We start from the raw sequence: 21,075 nt of genomic DNA, 5'->3' as shown, positions 1-21,075 counted from the left end.
GAAGTACTGAAATCTCATTTAAACCTAATTACCAATGTGACAGTATCTACCATGAACTCTACATTCATGGATCCAGCCATCCATAGTTTGAAAATATTCTACCCCCCTAAAAAATTTCCAAAAACCAAAGCTTGATTTTGCAATTTTATATAAGGGACACCATTTTACTATGCCATTGTATATAATGGGACTTGAGCATCCATGGATTTTGGTGTCTGCAGAAGGTTGTGGAACCAAACCCCAGTGGGGCATGAAGGGCCCATTGTATTTTACTGGCCTAGGAAACCCCCAAAGGCAAATGGTAACCACCTGCTTTGCCAGATCGGTTGAAACAAGAGACATGAAAAATAGAAATGTGTGGGTGTATGAATGCATCCATCTATATCTTAGTATAATTTTCTGGCAATTGAACATCCAGTAGTGCAGTTAAGGAAGAAAAGGTAGGAGCATGGAGTTGATCTCCTGCTACAGCTAGGATGATGGGCCCATTTGCTCTTGCCCAGGTATGTCACAACTCCTTGTTGTTTATGCCACAATCACTTTTGCCACATGTTGGCTACTAATATCATAAAGTTAATAAGTAAGTTGAGGGAAGGGGAAGAAGTTGTAGGGATGACTGAGTGCGGGCATTATATATTTGAGAAACAATGGCGGGTTACAAACCGCCATAAAGTACGCGCTCCGCGCGTACTAGGGTTAGGAAGGGCCGTATTAGGGTTAGGAAGGTTCTTACCTTCCTGACGGCCCTTCCTCCCAGTACGCGCGGAGCGCGTACTTTTTTGCGGTGCCCATCCACATGGGCGCCACCATGTTGACGTACTGGACGCTGTGCGTCCAGACGTGTCGCGGCGGAAGTGACGTCGCGAGGGCGCACTCCACCCCTCGCGGCGCCACTTCCGCGTTCAAAAAAGGAGCGGCATTTCGCTGCTCCTTTTTTGCTGCGCAGGGAAGCCTCGCGGTCTGGCAGCTGGGGCTTCCCTGCGCAGAGAATGGCGGCGGCGGGAAAACGGCCCCTTGAGGGCCGTTTGTATCCCGCCATTACCTTAGGCACACAATTTCCAAGTTTAACCATCTTTCTGGGAAAGCCTTTTTAAAACCTCTGATAGAAAGTTTCTAATCCATAGAGTTAATAATATTTTAACACAACAATCAATGATACTATGATGTTGTTCTAAGTCTGTAGCCAGCAATGTGAAATAGCACCACCAAGAAATGGAATGTCCCCCTGTAAGATTTAAACTCTAAAATCCATTTATCACAGTCACTGAACTAATGTAGATGCTATTTCATACAAGTATCTTCCAGATCACATGTTTTACCCTGAGTGTAAAGATACCAGCTCTGTCTTGGACGCTGCAATTGTTATACAGACCGCTATGAGGAAATCAGACTCAAGGTTTGAAAGGAGCCTACAGCAGCCTTGCCCAGCATATTATCCCTTAGGATTCTGTTTTCCAGCTGCTTTTTCTTCCATCAAGAGACCACACAGGCTGACTGTTTGACTTTTTCTCCTGAAACGGAGCCTGGACTCATTTTACCTGTAGCAGAAAATAAATAAAGAAATAATTATCTGAAGAAAGATTTCCATCAAACTTTTTTTTAATGCTGAGCCATGCCCTATAGAATTTTCACTTTTTTATTTCTTCAAGTTATGAAATGCACCTACACTGACACAAGAAGCAAATTCGAAAACACTATCACAAACGAACAGCTCTATTCAAACTGTTAACTCTTGATAGATTTACAAATTACATGAAACACAAAATAAAATCCTTCAACACATTTACAGAATTGTATATACCCTTAGGATACCACTTAAGTAATAATACTTTAACAGAATTGTGTGCACCCTAAAGGCTCATATAACAAAAGCTTAACTTCAGTATTTAAGCATCAGACAAAATGAATTTAGTTCAAAGTAAAATTATCTGGATAATGGAACATGGGCTGGGCTTGCCATTAGGCAGCCACATCAGAAGATGGATTCTGGGGACAATCCCAATATATTCTTCAAGCCTCCCTGCCCACAGTTCCTCTTGAACTGCTTCCCTAGGCAGCAGTGATGCTTTCAGTGCCCAGAAACTCTCAACCAGCATGCAAGCTTTGCTTATGGCTGGCTAGCTGTCTCACCTAGGCCCGAAACAGATAAGCAAAATAAAGCACCTTCTGGATGTTTTGGGGAATGGCGTTCAAATGATGCAAACCCCCAAACTGCCTGGAAGCCAGGCCAAGGCCACCTAGGGTGACCCGAACCCGGCTGCAAAAGTACCAATCCATTTGGGACTGCAGTAGTGGCCAGCCTTGGGACTTCTGTGTCCAGTCACCACGGTCCTGCAGAGATTGCAACAAGAGCAACCTCTGGCAGATGCTTTTGTCCCATCTGCATGACCCCTTTGTCATTTTCTTCCAACATGCCACAGAAATGCCATTGGGAAAAGTCCCAACTGACCAACCAGGAAAAGAAGAGGTCAAGCCCAACTCACACAATGCAGCATGCCTCACACATACACACTTGTTTCTCAGTTCATGTGGAAGACTCTGGCACCACATTACACTACTTTGAGCAAATAGTGAACAGATGCCAAGTGAAGTGAGAGGTGAGTACAGTAGATGTGAGTATTGAAGGACAGATCAGTACATGTCATACCATCTGACACATGGCCTTTAAATACCCTGCATGAACTCATGTATGGTGGAGAATGCTGTTCTCTTGTTGGTATGGTAGTAAAATTCTTTACTAGTCTAGTCACTTCTTGCAGGTGGTATCATGGGAGTGGAAGGAAGGGACCATAGCTCAGTAGGATAGCACTAACTTTGCATGTAAAAGGTTCTGGTTTCACCTCTAGGCATCTCCTCTTAAAATGATCATGTAACAGATATGCTGGCATCACTAGGTTTGGCATCACCCAGTGTGGTAACTCCTGGTATTGCCTCCCCCCCCCCCTCAGTGACCTCCTTCCATACCGAACCATGCAGAATCCTTAGTAATGTTTTTTGTATTAATGTTATTCATTAATCGTAATTCCTGTATATTACAGAATGCCATGGTAATAGCTGTGACATAAAACAACTAGCAAAATTAACATTATATCTTTAAATTACAATATCATACACAGAGCCTAAATGAATTTACATATACAGTGTGCCCGTGCCAACCGCAGACTTGCCATCTGCAGATGGCAAGCCCCAGCTTTTTAAATGGGTGTGTGTGGAGTGGCTGTTTGCCCATAGGTGATCATAATTGAAAACAATGGCTTTGAGCATCTGCATTTTTTGCTATTCACGGTGAGGGGGTCTGGACAGATCCCTTGCAGATAGCAAGGGACTATTGTACATAGTTTCATGTGGCTGAGGTGAAAATTTGATAAAATATGATATTTTTCTTTCTCTCATTTCTCCTCCCACTAAGCCTTATTCCATTCAGCATTTTAAAGGGAGACACCAAAACCCATTTCTGCCCAAAGCCAGATGTTTGAGAAGCAGTGGAGTCACCCCACTGTAAGGTGCACTCCGCACTCTCTAGTGACGCCACTGAGCAGAGATTGGGAAAGATTTCTGTCAGAGTAGGCAACGATAGGCTATACGGACAGGATCTTATATGGCAGTTGCCTATGTCCCTATTTTGAAACTCCTAGAGAAATCGAGTGTTGCTTAAACTAGCAATCTTGTGGCCCCTTTCCTACTTTTCACATTTTAAGTAGATAATACTTTGTTCCTCAATAATCCCCTTTAGGATTAGTAAATGATGGTTCATACAAAGAGGTACTTGTGGTAGTATGTCACTACAAAACCACCAAACCCTGCATTCAATAAAGTACTTATTATAGCATGAGACTTCATGGACTATTGCCTCAGATGAAGTCCACAAAAGCTCCCACTATAATTAATTTGTTATAATTTAACATTTCACAGGATCTCTGTTTTAAATGAGATCTTTACAACATTACCAAGACATTAGCTAACATTCAGACGTTACCTGCCTTCAACTAGTCTGCGTAGTTGAATCCAGTTCAGTGGTTCCAATCCTTCTTGGAGGGTCAAACTCAAAAGATGGTGCTGGGGGACATCTGTTCAACCCCATGGCCATTGGCATGTGGGGTCCTTCAGGGGCCAGTTTTGTTCCCCATGTTATTTAATGTCTACATGAAAACATGGGAGAGGATATCTGGACTTTAGTTGTCTCCAATATGCTGATGACATCCAACTGTATCTTTCCTTTCCATCTAATTCTAAGACCGGTGTCAGCAGTCAGTAATGAACTGGATGACAGCAACTTAATCCAGACAAGACACATGTGTTCCTGTTCAATTCTAAGGCAAATTAGAGAATAGGGATTCAGCCTGTGTTGGGTGTGGTACCACTCTCCCTGAAATCTCAGGTTTGCAGCTTGGAAGTGCTCCTGGACTCAGATCTGAGCCTGGATGTCCAGATTTTGACAGTGTCCAGGAGTGCATTTGCAAAGCACTAGTACTTGGGGCATCAGATCTGCCTTTGGTGACACATGCCTTATTACATCCCATTACAATAACACACTCTGTGAGGAGCTGCCTTTGGAAACTGTGTGGAAACTTCACTGGATCCAAAATGCTGCAGCAAGGAAAATAGCAGATGTGAACAACTGGCTTCGCAGATGGTGCCGCCGAGAAGGATTTGGATTCTTCGATCATGGGCTGCGGTTCTATGAGGAGGGACTTCTTGCAACAGACGGGTTGCATCTCACGCCAGTTGGAAGAAATGTTTTTGCCAACAGTCTCAAGAACTTGATCAGGAGAGCTTTAAACTGAGTTCCGAGGGGAAGGGAGACAATATTAAGGAAGGCGAAAGGGACGGCAAAAATAGTCAAACTGACACAGAGGAAACAAGGCAAACAGTGCAAGGACCCAACAGTGGGAGGCAAAAAAACTTGCACAGGCAGCAAGTAAAAGGGAACCATGGTCTGCGATGTCTCTACACTAATGCACAGAGCATGGGAAATAAGCAAGATGAACTCGAACTCCTAGTACAACAAAGCAAATATGATATAATAGGCATCACTGAAACCTGGTGGGATGAGTCTCATGATTGGAATGTGGAAATAGAGGAGTATAACCTTATTAAGAGAAATAGGCCAAACAGGAAAGGAGGAGGAATAGCACTATATGTCAGAGATATTTACACCAGTGAAGAGATCCTGGACATCAATCATGGAAGCCAGGTGGAGAGCATCTGGATAAGAATCAAAGGGGAGGGAAACAACAAGGATGTTACGGTGGGAGTCTACTACAGACCCCCAAGTCAGACTGAGGAATTGGATGATATCTTTCTAGAACAGATGACCACACAGTCAGAAAAGAGAGATGTAGTAGTGATGGGCGACTTCAACTATCCTGATATTTGCTGGAAGTCAAACTCAGCAAAATCCTCAAGGCCTAGCAAATTCCTCACTTGCCTGGAAGACAATTTCATGGTCCAAAAGGTGGAAGAGGCAACAAGGGGGTCAGCTATTTTAGATCTGATCCTAACCAACAAGGATGACTTGGTTAATGGGGTGCAAGTGGTGGGATCATTAGGTGGAAGTGACCATGTTCTCCTGGAGTTTGTAATACAGTGGAAAGGAGAAGCCAGGCATAGTCAGACACGCATCCTAGACTTTAGGAGAGCGAATTTCAGTAAACTTAGAGAAGTATTGAGGGCGATTCCATGGTCAGAGGTACTAAAAGATAAAGGAGTTCAGGATGGATGGGAGTTTCTCAAAAGAGAGATACTGAAGGCACAATTTCAAACAGTTCCAGTGAGAAAGAAAAACGGGAGGTGTCTCAAGAAACCAGGATGAATGACTAAGGAACTTTCAACCGAGCTGAGTTTGAAACGGAACATGTATAAGAAATGGAAAAAGGGGGAAATCACAAAAAGGGAATTCAAAGAAATAGCAGGCATGTGTAGGGGTAAAGTCAGAAAAGCTAAAGCGCAGAATGAACTCCGGCTTGCTAGAGAGGTTAAGAACAATAAAAAGGGCTTTTTTGGATATGTCCGCAGCAAAAGGAAGAAGAAGGAAACGGTAGGGCCACTGCGTGGAGAAGATGGCAAAATGCGAACAGAAGACAGAGAAAAGGCAGAATTACTCAACACCTTCTTTGCCTCAGTCTTCTCAGAAAAGGCAAAGGGTGCTCAACCTGAGGATAATGGAGCAGAGGACAGAATAGGGGAATTTCAGCACAGAATAAGTAAAGAGATAGTAGAAGAACACCTTATTAATCTAAATGAATTTAAGTCTCCGGGACCAGATGAACTCCATCCAAGGGTTTTAAAAGAACTGGCAAATGTAATATTGGAGCCATTGGCAATAATCTTTGAAAACTCCTGGAGAACAGGAGAGATCCCAGCCGACTGGAGGAGGGCATACGTTGTCCCCATCTTCAAAAAGGGGAAAAAAGAGGATCCCAACAATTATCGTCCAGTTAGTCTGACATCAATACCAGGAAAGATTCTGGAGCAGATCATTAAACAGAGAGTCTGTGAACATCTAGAAGGCAATGCCATAATCACAAAAAGTCAACATGGGTTTCAGAGAAACAAGTCGTGCCAGACAAATCTGATCTCTTTCTTTGATAAAATTACCAGCTTGATAGATGAAGGGAATGCTGTGGATATAGTACAGTATATCTTGATTTCAGTAAGGCCTTTGACAAGGTTTCCCATGACATTCTTGCAAACAAGCTTGTAAAATGTGGGCTAGACAAAGAAACTGTTAAATGGATCTGTAACTGGTTGACCGGCCGAACCCAAAGGGTGCTCAACAATGGCTCCTTTTCATCCTGGAGAGAAGTGACCAGTGGGGTCCCACAGGGCTCTGTCCTGGGCCCAGTGCTATTCAACATCTTTATCAATGACCTAGATGACAGAATTGGGAGCATACTTATCAAATTTGCAGATGACACCAAATTAGGGGGGAATAGCTAATATCCCAGAGGACAGGATCAAGATTCAAAATGACCTGAATAGACTAGAAAGCTGGGCCAAAGCTAACAAAATGAAATTCAACACAGAGAAATGTAAGGTATTGCACTTAGGGCGGAAAAATAAAATGCACAGATATAGGATGGGTGACACCTGGCTGAATGAAACTACGTGTGAAAGGGATCTGGGAGTCCAAGTAGACCACAAGTTGAACATGAGTCAACAGTGTGATGCGGCAGCTAAAAAGGCCAATGCTATTTTAGGCTGCATCAATAGAAGTATAGTGTCTAGATCAAGAGAAGTAATAGTGCCACTGTATTCTGCTCTGGTCAGGCCCCACCTAGAATATTGTGTCCAGTTCTGGGCACCACAATTCAGAGAGGACATTGAGAAACTGGAGTGTGTCCAAAGGAGGGCGACAAAAATGGTGAAGGGTCTGGAAACCATGCCCTATGAGGAACGACTTAGGGAGCTGGGGATGTTTAGCCTGGAGAAAAGAAGGTTAAGAGGTGATATGATAGCCCTGTTTAAATATTTGAAAGGATGTCATATTGAAGAGGGAGCAAGCTTGTTTTCTGCTGCTCCAGAGAACAGGACCCGGAACAATGGATGCAAGCTACAGGAAAAGAGATTCCACCTGAACATTAGGAGGAACTTCCTGACAGTAAGGGCTGTTCGACAGTGGAATGCACTCCCTCAGAAGGTGATAGAGTCTCTTTCCTTGGAGGTCTTTAAACAGAGGCTGGATGGCCATCTGTCAGGGATGCTTTGAATTGGATTTCCTGCATGGCAGGGGGTTGGACTGGATGGCCCTAGTGGTCTCTTCCAACTCTATGATTCTATGATTCTATTCTAAGGTTGCTGACTGGGACAACCTATAGGGAACATATAACCCTTTACTAAAACAGCTCCACTGGCTGCTCATCTGTGTCCTGGCAGAATTCAAAGTACAGCGCGTCCGCATCATACGCAGCTTTTAGCTTACGCTGAGGCCATGCACCAGAAGAGGGAATGGCGCACACGCCTGTGGCATATGCATCACACCGCATCTACAAGCCCCCATTGTTTTAAATGGGGCTCAAACATATGCAGTATTTTCCTTACACTGGGGTGTGTGTGTCTGGAATGGATGCCCAGCGTAAGGAAAGGGCCCACTGTATTGATTATCTTTAAAGCCCTACATGACTTGGGTGTAGACTATTTGAAAAATTGTATCTCTCTATGATAGGCTGGCCAAGCTCTATGGTGTAGGGGGGAAGGCCTTCTCTCTGTTCCACCACCATCACAGGTTCGCAGCTTGATGAGGACACAGGAAAGAGCCTTCTCAGTGGCTGCTCTCAAGTTGTGGAACCCCTGTTTCTGGGAGGTCCAGTTGGTCCGCTCCCTGCTGTCTTTCTGCCAGCAGGTAAAGGCCTTTCTGTCTAAGGGGAAATTTGGTTGTTAATATGTTGTGGCATAATTTTTAATGGGGATGTTGTTTCTATTTTATCAAGTTTTGTATGTATTTTTAAAACTGCTTTTAATTTGCATTTTTAACCTGTCTTTTTAAAACAGAGGTCTTGTTTAATTGTGTTTTAACATTTGTATCAAGAATTTGTAGTTGTATTTTTTTAAAAGGTTGTACACCACTTTGGAACTGATGTTGGGAGAGAAGCGAGATATACAATAAATAAATATATTCAATATCAATATGCTTATTAGGCACTTTCTGTGAATTGCATATTGTAAGCTATAATTGTTAGAAAAATAAATATTCCCCCCTCTAAATAAAATGGTAATTTTTAACATGCAAAAAATTCTGCTGATCATCCTCACTGTGGATTAGATGTGTATAAAAGACAAAGTGGAGATGTTTTAGAGCAGAAAATGGCAAATGAACTCGCATAAATCAATTGATGCTTTCATAATTTACATCTTTAGAAAAGGTAAGCAACTAGAATATACCCTCTGTTATTTTCTGATTGTGTCACTAGGGGTTGCTGTGTGTCCTCTGATCAATTTAATAAACTGATGCAAAACATAACTTGATTTCTGGCTACTGGGAAACAAAACAGTCAAAGTGTATTAGCCCATATAAGACTTGTGTGTTGTGTTCTAAATATTTCTGCTTCAAAGAAAGAGACTCCGTATCTTCAAGAAGGGCCTGAAATACATTAAGTAAATAAACTCTCTGTTCACATTTCATACTCAAGTAAGTAATTCTGGTACTTTTGATCACCTTTTCCACACTAAAATTAGCTTCTTCCCAAAAGGTCCAGCTAGAATTTCCTATTATTCCCATTTGTTTTCCTCAACAGTAGAAGATAGTAGAGGATTTCCTCTTATATATATCAGTAAGAAAAATCTTCTTCCAGCCTTCTTCTACTTGACTTCCTCGTTCCTCCACATGAACTGGATCTCCGCATCAACCAGGCATAGCCAGCATGATATAGTTTTAATACATCTACTAGGAATGAGATTGGCAAAGGCTGCTCTGGCCACATGAAAAAAATTTCTACTCCTTCCACTTTGTCTCTCTTCTACATTGCAACTTGTCAAATATATTTATGAAATCTAGCCGCACAACTAAACAGCATCCCCATTATGAAGTGTCTAGTCTAGTACAAACAAATATTGCAGTTTGTCCCCTTTATAGTTTGGTTTTTCTTACATAATTTAGCACATTATATTTCTGAATTTATGCACTTCGTGAACATTTTAGTATTGATGACCAGTAAATATTCTGAATTTAAGAGACAATGTTTTTAAGTGATTTTGGCTGAAATTTATTTTGTTTTAAAGCTTTATGACTCAAGCACAATTGTCACCTACTGACATTCAATCTGACCTAGTACTTAAAAATGTATTTTGGGGTCTTCTCAGCACCCAGAATGACTTCAGATTTTGAAAGAAAAAGACACTTATCTCCTGCTACAGTTTATTCCTCTCCCATATGATATGTTAGTTTTGTGGCTCCTTCTCTTGTACTGGTCATTATCAGATTTTAGGCTGGGTAGTGCAAGGATCGGTTTTAGAGGGAATAACTGGTATCTATACGACTGTCTCAAATCACTAAAAGCTATTAATGCAGATTATAAGGCTGCACTTCTAAAACAGTTGGAAGAATTATTATGAAAAGTTCCCACATTTCCCCAAAAAAGACATCGCCAGAAAGGTGGAAATAGCTGAAGGAATGGCTTTTCATTCCCTTTCCTTTCTGCAGAAGCCCCTTCCAAACTTTATGGGGAAACCACTTCCCCAATTCAATCAATGACAGGAAAAGAGAATAAACATGCTCTGAGGTGCATTTAATTTCTCTGTGGGAGCATGCTAAGGATCCAGTAGATCTAGGCTTTTCCCTCCCTGTCCATCACCATTCACCAACACACCTGGTTTTGCTTCCATCTAGAGGTCAAAAGTCTGACCTGCAGGGAGAGGTGCAGCAATTTTTAGAAGCTATGGGGTGGGATTGGGCATTGGATCCCTTTCCACATGGTTAATGTTGTAATGAGCAGGAAATCCGTTCCTTCCTATGTCCCTTGGGGTCTGTTCCTAGGGTTAAAAGAATTACAATCTAAATTGTAGAGTTTTGTGAAAGGCTTAATGAAGCTTCTGTTTAGGATTCAGCCCGGTGTATTTGGGGATGCTTCTGAAATACAGATATTTCCCATGCTTGTCACAACAAATGTGGGATGGGCAGAGGAATTTCACAGTTTTTAATACACCTGAATCACATTCACATTATTCAAGATGACAACCTATCCTCTTCTAGGAATCAAGGAACCTGATGACCAAATCCAGTTTACAAAAGGGAAAGAACTGCAAATTTCTCCCACTAACCCCATAAGTCATACTCACCTACAACAAAGCTGTGGAATGAAGTCGGACCAAAAAGTCAGGTTTCAAGATGATACTAATTTTTGAAAAACTGCCCTCCTCCCACTTTACCATTTGAATGCAGATGAGTAAAAAAGATAATGCAGTATCATTATTGTGCATTTGTCTTACACGCTGAAGGAAAGGTTTGGGGAAATGAAAAAGGATGTTGGAAAGAGAAGAAAGGTGTGCTTTTCCAAAACAGAATCCTGAAAAAATAACCACAATTCACTGATAAAAGAAAAAGTATCAAGCCTACCAAGGCTTCAACACATGAACTTGTTTATGAAAATCTGGTCACCATATTTAGAAACATTTGGATAAGCCTTAAAACCACTGACTTTTGCTGATCTTATAAGCAGATCTATTAGTATTAGTATGTATAACCATTGTCACGACAGTTACGATCGCTTCCTAGAAGCTTTTCTTCCTCCCACCCCATTTATTTTGGTTACTGACATACATTACCAAGTGCTGTGAAAATTGTTTTTAAAATGTATATATCAGTTTAAAAAGAGAAATGATTCTCTAGGAACATTTACCTGAATTGCTCACACTGCTGCGTACACTAACAGGACGAAAGCTGGTCTGGCTTTCTTTTGGCACCTTCACAACCACAAAATCTTCAGCAGTCTCACTGGTAACAGAATTGGCATCAACATTCAAAGGTGATGGTCTCTTGGACCTTCGGAAAAATCCGCTTCCAAATCTTTTGCCCTGTTTGGAACCAGCTTCTCCATTTGCAATATCATCCTTCTGGTCACGTATGGACTCTCTGGATTTAGATTTCAAGTCCAAATTAAACCGGGAAAGTAACTTCTGAGGACTCCGGTTTGCTTTGTTCAGGCCTTCAAGTGGAGGCTCAATCTCTGGCAGAACCTGCTCCACTGTTATAAGGTCATTCAGAAAACAATGCAGTCGTTTATTTGATTCATTTTCTTCTTCCTTTCCTTCTAGTTTCCCTTGTGATTCTTGCCTCTGGCGGGAGGCCCAGCGCATCATTTCCCCTGGAGGAGCTCCCACTACCAGTCCATATTTTGGGTTGATGGCCTTCCGGGCCACAGTAGAAGAGGAAAATCCCAGTTTCCCAATTCCTGATCGGAAAGGGCAAGGGATGTTCAGCTCTTTGTAGAGACTGACTTCTTCTGAAATGGCATAGAGTTCACGAAATTCAATATCGAACATCTCTACATGCTGCCCAGTCAAGTACAAGAGAATATTTCTGTCTATATGAGATGATGTCCATGTGAAACTATGAAACACAGAAGATACTATTAAAGAACTGCAGTTATAAAGAGAAATGTTCTTACATCCAACCACTTGCCATAAAGGGACACATACAGTAGCTAAAGAATGAACTATTTCACCCTGTCCCAACCTGCTGAGTAATGAGGTTAGGTGAGATTAATCTTTGTTCTCCAGAATAGAATATTCTCAGAATATTTTCCAAAAGATTATTCATTGAATCATAAAATTGGAAGAGACCACAAGGGCTATCCAGTCCAACCCCTTGCCATGCAGGAACTCTCAATCAAAGCATCCCTGACAGATGGCCATCCAGCCTCTGTTTAAAGACTTCCAAGGAGGGAGATTCCACCACACTCCAAGGGAGTGTGTTTAGTTGAACACCCCTTACTGTCAGGAAGTTCCTCCTAATGTTGAGATGGAATCTCTTTTCCTGTAGCTTGCATCCATTGTTATGGGTCCTAGTCTCTGGAGCAGCAAAAAATAAGCTTGTTCAATTCTCAGTTTGACATCCCTTTAAGTATTTAAACAAGGCTATCATATCACCTCTTAACCTTCTCTTCTCCAGGCTAAACATCCCCAGTTCCCTAAGTCGTTCCTCATAGGGCATGGTTTTCAGGCCCTTCACCATTTTAGTCACCCTCCTTTGGACACGCTCCAGTTTCTCAACATCCCTTTTGAATTGTTGTGCTCAGAACTGGACACAGTAATCCAGATAGGGCCTGACCAAAGCAGAATACAGTGGCACCATTACTTCCCTTGATCTAGATATTATACTTCTAATGATGCAGCCTAAAACCTCATTGGCCTTTTTAGCTGCCGCATCGCACTGTTGACTCATGTTCAACTCGTGGTCTACTTGGACTCCTAGATCCCTGTCACATGTACTTTCGTTCAGCCAGGTGTCACCCATCCTATATCATTCATTTTCCTGCCCCAAGTGCAGTACCTTTCATTTCTCCTTGTTGAAATTCATTTTGTTAGCTTTGGCTCAGCTTTCTAGTCTATCTAGGTCATTTTGAATTTTGATCCTGTCCTCTGGGGTATTAGCTACTCCTCCTGATTTGGTGTCATCTATAAATTTGATAAGTATGCCCCCAATTCTGTCATCCAAGTCAATGATGAAGATTTTGAATAGCACTGGACCCAGGACAGCATGTGGCACCCCACTGGTCACTTCTCTCCAGGATGAAAAGGACTCATTGTTGAGCATATTGTTGAGGGTAAATCAGATGTATATCTTCTAGACATACATAGATGCACACACACACATGTATCATGTACAAACATAAATTAATAGACCATCTGACCTGTAGGATCCAGTGAGGACTTTTTCACCATCCACCATCAGGAAACGGGAGCCCAAATTGCCTTTGATCTTCCCTGTTGGCATATAGAATCCAACTCCAGTCACAGAACGCACACGGATATTCTGACAGGAAGATAAAATAGATTAAGCAGTGCACAAAATCTTAGGATCTTCTCAACAAAGGCAACATTTTAATCACCTCACTTTTCGATGTCCCCTCCTCACATACATTCAGGGTCAGATCCAGCTTTGAAATGCCTTACGCAAAGGGTCCACTAGGGATCCATCCTCACCTTCATTGATTACTTCTGGCTCACTTACCTCACTGTGGCATCAGCACTCCAAGGAGTGCTGAGATGCTAGCACTACCTCCACTATTCCCCAGAGCAATGCTAGGTCAGAGGTTTTATTTATTTATGTGTTTATTTAGGAATTGTGAGAAATTTAAAGGACTGTCAGATTAAGCCATATAGTATTGCTCATACCAGTGTTGCTCAAAGTTGTGGTCCATGGACCAGTGGCAGTCTTTTGGATGGCACTTTAAGACTAAAGCAGATACGACACTAGAAAATATGTAGGTAACAAAGCTAACCAAGGCCTGAAACACACAGGCCAAAAATGTCGCCTTGCTGGCAGTTTGTTGCGCACTGCAGCAGCGGCCGGCCTCTGTACCATGGCATTTGGTCACTACAGTCCTGTGCCACTCAGGACACGCTTGTGGTTGAAACAGACAGAGGCTGCTCCAAGCTGCCCGTCTGCTTGAGGCCAAAGACATGAAAAGTAACTAAGCCACAGTTATATCTAGGCCAAAGAAGAGAGAAGGGACTGAGGTGAATAATCTTGTCAAAGTACAGGGATTTCTGAGAACTTCTGACACAGGTTATCTGGGCTGTATAACTATAATCTTACTTAGTTTCCTCTTGACTTTTGAACAATGATTCACTGTTTACTTTTTAAAGAGTCTATAAGCAAAAACAAAGATGAGACTAAATAAGGTTATAAGATCCTATATCCAGGAAAACATGATGTTATGTTATTTTACTCCATTTTATTTAATTTATATTCCTTATTTCTCTTGGCATGGGGACATACTCAGTTTGCTTATTTCATCTTAAGAATTCTATGTCAGAGATGAATTCAGCAGATCCAGTTTTCACAGCCTTGACATTACATTTATCTAGTTGCCTTTCCTTCACCTGAACTAGAACTGGTGTTTCATATTCAATAACTGCTGGTAAGGAGGATAAATAGGTGTCTCCTGTTTCCAGTATCAAAATGGATTCAGAACTATATCAGTCCCAGTAAATTAGTTCTGTGCCTTACCTATAGAAATGTACTTGTTATTGCTATTGGTAGAAGGGATGAGCAAGAAGATAGCTTTTCAGGGAAGAAAATAACCCTTAGCCTAAAATTCTAAAATGTTGCTCAAGTCAAAATGATGGTTAATTTCTGTTATCTTCAATTAGGAGGAACTGTAGCCATACAGTATTCTGCCATTGGCATCCTGTTAGTCAACTGAGGCTGCTGCTAAAAAGCTTTGGAATCTTAGGATTTGTAGTTTGTTGTGGCACCAGAGTTCTCTGACTGAGAAGGCTAAATATCTTGCACAACTACAAATGCCAGAATTCCATAGCATTGAGCCATGACAGTTAAAGCAGTGTCAAACTGCATTAATTCTGCTATTAGACTTCAGATATTGTAACTGCTTCTTATTCTTATTTGCAATCATGGCACTATTATCATGACTACAAATGATTCTGAAACATACCTTTGAAAGCTAGTCAGCCATCCAAAATGATGCAGGTCTGTTCTGTTGCTGGGTGAGGTGCTGCAGAATGATGAGACCTGCCTCTTCCTACCAGCAAGCAAGGCTGCAGGAAGCTAAAGCAGGCACCCCTATAGGAACCTGTCACAATTTTTCATTACAATCTTCCTCACTGATTGGAGGAAGCTGGTCACAACATTCTGCAGTGCCAAACTCAGAAGCACATCAATGTTGTTCCAGAAGGCCGACAGGCTTTTAAGGTGGGTTTCAAGGATCACATGGGGAGTTAAATCATAGCTACAACACAGTGGCTACATGTTTGATGCAGGATCTTGGCCTGCACTTCTATATGAAAATATAATGCCCCCCTGCCCCATCTGCTGGTTTCAAAAGGAAAAGAATGAAGTGAAATCAAAATACAAAGCTTTAGTTTGAATTAGGCCTGGTGGCGCAGTAGTTAAATGCTGGTACTGAAGCCATAAGGTTGAGTTTGATCCTAGGGCTCCAAGGTGGACTCAGCCTTCCATCCTTTTGTAGGTCGGTGAAATGAGTACAGCGTGCCTGCGCCATACGCGGGCGCGCCATACGCGGCCTTGAGCATACGCGCTCAAGCCACGGGGTGCGCGTGGGGCGGAGCGTCCCATTCAACTGAATGGGTGCGCGTGCCCGTTGCACCCCGTGTGCTCCCGCGCCGCCGCACACGAGCACCATTGTTTCCAATGGGGCTCGAGCATAGGCGGAATTCGCCTTACGCAGCAGGATCCGGAACGGATCCCCCGCGTAAGGCAAGGACGGACTGTACTGAGCTGGTTAGGGGCAAGTAGCTTACAGATTATACACTGCATAGAGAATGCTGAGTTCACTGATAAGCACTACAGAAATGTACATGCTATTACTATTTTTTTTAACAATGGGAAAAACATCAAGCTTATTTGTGCAGTTGTCTGATGAAAGATGACAACTTTGATTATAAGGAACAAATAAATATAGGGAATCAAGTACAAAGATTTATCATTAAATGCCAAAGTCATAATCATCCATGCTGTAGTATTTCTGATGTCTATGTGTGGTTGTGAAAACTAACAGGAAGAGAAACAACTCATTTAAGGAGGTGGAGAGTTCTATGAATAACAAGAATACCATTGACTATCAAAATAGAAATAAATGGGCCTGATAGCAAATCAAGTCTGAACTCTCATTAGAAGCCAAAATGACTAAACTGAGGCTCTCACACTTTGGACATATATGAGATGACATGATTCTTCAGAAAAGAGAAAGACCGCATTATAGGTGGATAGTCTTAAACAAGAAAGCCATGACCCTGAGTTTGCACAACCAGAGCAGTGGTATTGAGAATAGATTCTCTAGGACAGTGGTTCCCAACCTGTGGGTCGGGACCCCTTTGGGGGTCGAATGACCATTTTATGGGGGTTGCCTAAGACCATTGGAAAACACCTATTTAATTACAGTTGTGAAGTAGCAATGGAAATAATTTCATGGGTTTGGGTCACCACAACATGAGGAATTATATTAAAGGGTCATGGCATTAGGAAGGTTGGGAACCACTGCTCTAGGAGATCACATTCATTCATTAGGTTACCATAGATCAAGGCCAACGTGACAACAAATAATAATAATAATAATACAGTATTTATTTATATCTCGCCTCTTCCCTTTTGGGGATCGAGGCGGGTAACAAAAGAGGTTAATACAATACAAAATAATCAAACAAAACAAACCCCTGAATCCCCCAACCCTCATCCTCCCTCCTTGAATAAAATTAAAACAATAAAAACTGTATATAAATATAGCTCACAATAACAAGTTAAAATCAGTTAACACAACAATTACAGTGGGCCCTTGGTATCCGCTGAGGTTTGATTGCAGGACCTCCCATGGATACCAAAATCCATGGATGCTCAAGTGACATTGTATACAATGGTGTGGAAAAATGGTGTCCCTTGTGTAAAATGGCAAAAATCAATGTTGGCTTCTTGGAGTTTATATATTTTTAAATATATTTTAAAAAATATTGAAACTGTGGATAAGCAATCTGTGGATACAGAGAGATGACTGTAAAGGGAATGTTTTTCTACTCTTATTATTGATGCTAGGGTTTTTTTTAGTCATGTTGGGTGTAAAGATGTTTCTCATCTCATTCAGATACACAACAGCTCTGTAACATGGATGGCTGACATACCAATTTAACAGTGGGCGAACTATGATTAGAAGTAGTACATTTGCAGGCCTAAATAGTGGTATAGAAAAGAAAGTCAGTGAGTACAGACATTTCCTTCTTGACTGTAGTATCCTAGAGTAAGAGACAGTAGAAGGGAGCCTTCGTCATCTGCACAGAATGTTAAACAGAAGGCAGTGGAAGAATAAAGAAACATCACCCTTTGTATAAAGAGAGAACAGAGTAATTGCCAGGACATGCTTCTCAACATGGGCTGAAATACTCAGCACAATTATGCAAGCACTACTGCAATCAAGGCAAATTAATTCTGAATATAAGGTGGCAAGGATTCAATCTGTAGTTCAGAAAAGCAAACACCAAGATCAAAAAATGTACAACTGCAAATCAATATGCAACATCCCAGCCTCGAAGTATATGGAATGTATTATTAATAGTGTTATACCACAACCCTCTTTATATTTATCCCAAAGTCCCTCTGACTTCCCCAGGTCTTATCCCTATTTAACTGCAGGCTTAAAATGTTTAACTTGTTAGCTCTATTGGGCTATCAAGTAACATTTTTACACATAAAAATAGGATACTGGTAACAATCTAAATCAGCAGATTTTGAAGATTCTTATCATCAAATCCTCTACATAGCTGAAAAATCTGTGCCCAACTATCTGATGCATAGATTCTGTGTGGTATATTTTAGAGCTTGCACTTACTTTGTGTAGCATTGGCCAAACGTTTTGCACCTAGCTGTTATCCCACAGGAACTAATGTTGCATCCTAGAATTTGTTCAGCATTCCCTTATAATTGAAGTCACAAAGGAAGATTGATCAAGTCAGGTACATTATCAATTGGGTTGCTTAAGCGCCCCTTACTGATGTCCATTTTAAGGAAGCCTTGGTTAGCTTCAACAGAACCACAAGGCCTAGGTTGCATTTGCATTGCACAAATAATGCAGTTTGACACCATATTAACTGCCATGCCTCTGTGCTATGGAACCCTGGGATCTGTAGTTTGGTGAGACACCAGAGCTCTCTGACAGGAAAGGCTAAACACCTCACAAAACAACAAATCCCAGAATTCTATAGCATTGAGCGATGGCAGTTAAAATGATGTCAAACCACATTATTTCTGTGGTGCAGAACTTAGTCTAACAATTTAAGACTATTACAGTGGGCTCTTGGTACCCACTGGGGTTTGGTTCTAGGACCCCATGTGGATACCAAAATCTGTGGATGCTCAAGTCTCATGAGATACAACGGTGTAGTAAAATAGTGTCCCTTATGTAAAATGGCAAAATCAAGGTTTGCTTTTTGGAATTTATATATTTTAAAACATTTTTGAAGCCATGGATAAGGAATCTGTGCATACAGAGGACCAACTGTACTATTACCTTGTTTCATATTTTATAGTACTATTGTTCTACTTAAATACTGTAATATTTCTTAACACACTATCATGGTAACAGTTTACTTTCTTAAACACAGAAGAAGAGACAGCAGTAAGGAAAGCATTTTGTCTGTGGTCCTACAATGAGTCTTATTTACAATCTTGCAATACAACATTTTGAATGCTGTTAAGTAGAAACCAAAAGAAGTGGATCCCACAAATCTCTACAGTATATTCTGTTCCCGACAGGTGACAGGTTTATGTTTTCTTTCACCAGATTTCATCTGTAAAATCAAGATAAGAAGAAACCCTTTGGATCTCATGGCTGGTGTATAATTTCTACATTTCACAGATCTGGACACTCAAAGGTTCCTTATTACTTATTATTCCAGTTTCTTTCTCTTCTCCACAAGACCTCAAGGCAACTCACAATAGTAGCCACATAACAATTTCATACTAAATGGCAACAACAACAATAACCATATGCCCTTATCAAAAACTATCTGTTGGTACTTAGCAGCAACAAATAAAGTATCATTGGAATATGAAAAGGGAGTTTTAATCATTTTGTAAACTTTAATAGCCTCTAGTATAGATGAACGTCTTTAAGCAAGAGAGCCCGTAATGTTAGGCTGGAGCCACCACCAATAAAACACTGCTGTGTATGTAAGAGTGGCACTATATATCTTGCTGATACCAAAGGGGTAGGTTTGAGTGGAAGAAAAGAGGAAGTGAAATTAAACAAAGAATGAGGGATGAAATAGTAAGAATGGAAGGCGATGGAGGGTGGAAGGGTAAGGGATGAATGGGGGGAAGTGGTGAAGATTGAGAAAATGAACTAGGGATATGAGTAAGAATGTAAAATGTATTGCTATGTACAGTCAAGTTGTTATGCCTCTATATATTTTGTGAATGTGGTTTGTTCTAATTTTAAATTGAGTTAGTAAAATTATTTAAATTTGAAAAAATCTTGCTGATACCAAAAGATTCACTGGAAGGAATATACACCATTCTGCCCCCCCGCACGCAAAAGCGGAGGCTTGCGCATATTCAAACCCTATAGGTTTAAATGGGGCATGCCCCTGTGTGCATGGTCTGGATGCGCGCGCCATTGAAAATAGCAGAGGCTGCCCCTCTGCAGATATTCAAGGTCGCAGATCTTAGATCCACGAGTTAGGAAGGACGACTATACAGTTGACCCTCCACATTTGAGGCTTTGACATTTGCAGATTTCATTATTTAGGGGTTTGATTAATATATTCTCTCTAGGAATCTCTAGGTCCTCCAGTGCAACTCTGCCAGAAGCTAACCATTGAGTTCTGCTGGAGAATCTAGAAGTTCCTAGAGAAAACACTTCTCTACACATTGGTAGGTCCTCTGGTATGATTCTACGATCAACATCTGCCAGATGTTGACCATACAGTTGCACTGGAGGATCTGGAGATTCCTAGAGCGGTGTTCTCTTAGGTAAAAAGAATAGTGTTTTTTTTATTTGTGGTTTTTCCACATACATGAGGGTCTTTTACCCCTAACCCCAGCGAAAGTACAGGGACCACTGTACTTTCGATGTTCACAATTCAGGTTTGACACATCTAACATGCAGCCTGCATAAATCTTTTCCATTACAGAATCATCACTAATATTGTTTTCCTGACCATTTGACTTTCATATTCATTATCTTTGCATGCAGTGCAAAGTCCATCTTTTTATTAACCACTGTGGGTAGCTATACAAATTCTTTATCAAGCAGTATTTGAGTAGGCTTAAATGGAAGTCATAGCAGAATCTGGCAAGTTGATTTCCTTTTTAATTCTTCCTTGAAACAATAATAAAAGAAATTTGTTCATTCATTGTTGTAAGGAGAAAGAAGCTGTCAGATTATGTTTACCTAGTAAATTCAATACCATACCACAGAAAGGTACCATACCATAGAATTGCTAGCCTTAGCTACTGAGGCTAGCAATATGATTTAACAAGATTTTTTTGTGTTTAAAATACTGATTTTTTGTTGTTGTCTCCCAAGTAATTTTATATTTGTATGTCTGTACCCACAATACATTGCAGTTGTATTATCCAAGCCTTGTCTGAGTAACAGAAGTGAAGAAAAAGGCTCTTGGGCTCTTCTCATTACAGTACATATGAAACTTAGATCGTCTTATCATTGGCCTAGCAATTTATATGTGTTAATATTTCCTGTCCTAACTTTCCACACTGCAATGTATTCAAGGCAGTTTATAATAAAACAATAGATCATAAAAAAGAAAATCAAAAAGGGCAAATCAACTATGGATTAGTAAACATAGCAGTCAAAACCTCTCTGTTTTGTCCATCTTCCATACCTGATACACAGAAGAGGATCGGAGATCTTGGGCAGGTGCAGAGAGAAG

General features: G+C 41.0%; 1 protein-coding gene across 1 annotated transcript; it reads right to left on the bottom strand.

The window, feature by feature from the left end:
* Positions 1-1,042: 1,042 nt before the first annotated feature.
* On the bottom strand, positions 1,043-21,069 carry LOC121931927 (protein FAM83F-like; the record flags this gene model as incomplete). Its single annotated transcript, XM_042470086.1, has 4 exons — positions 1,043-1,538; positions 11,334-12,043; positions 13,347-13,468; positions 21,028-21,069. Coding segments are annotated over 4 exons (939 nt in total), but the record flags the coding sequence as incomplete, so codon positions are not given.
* Between the last annotated feature and the right edge of the window lie 6 nt (positions 21,070-21,075).

This window comes from Sceloporus undulatus, chromosome 5 (genome assembly GCF_019175285.1).
Source record: "Sceloporus undulatus isolate JIND9_A2432 ecotype Alabama chromosome 5, SceUnd_v1.1, whole genome shotgun sequence".
Lineage (NCBI taxonomy): Eukaryota > Metazoa > Chordata > Lepidosauria > Squamata > Phrynosomatidae > Sceloporus > Sceloporus undulatus.
Note: the sequence above shows the minus strand (reverse complement) of the source record. Positions and strands in the feature narration are given on the sequence as shown.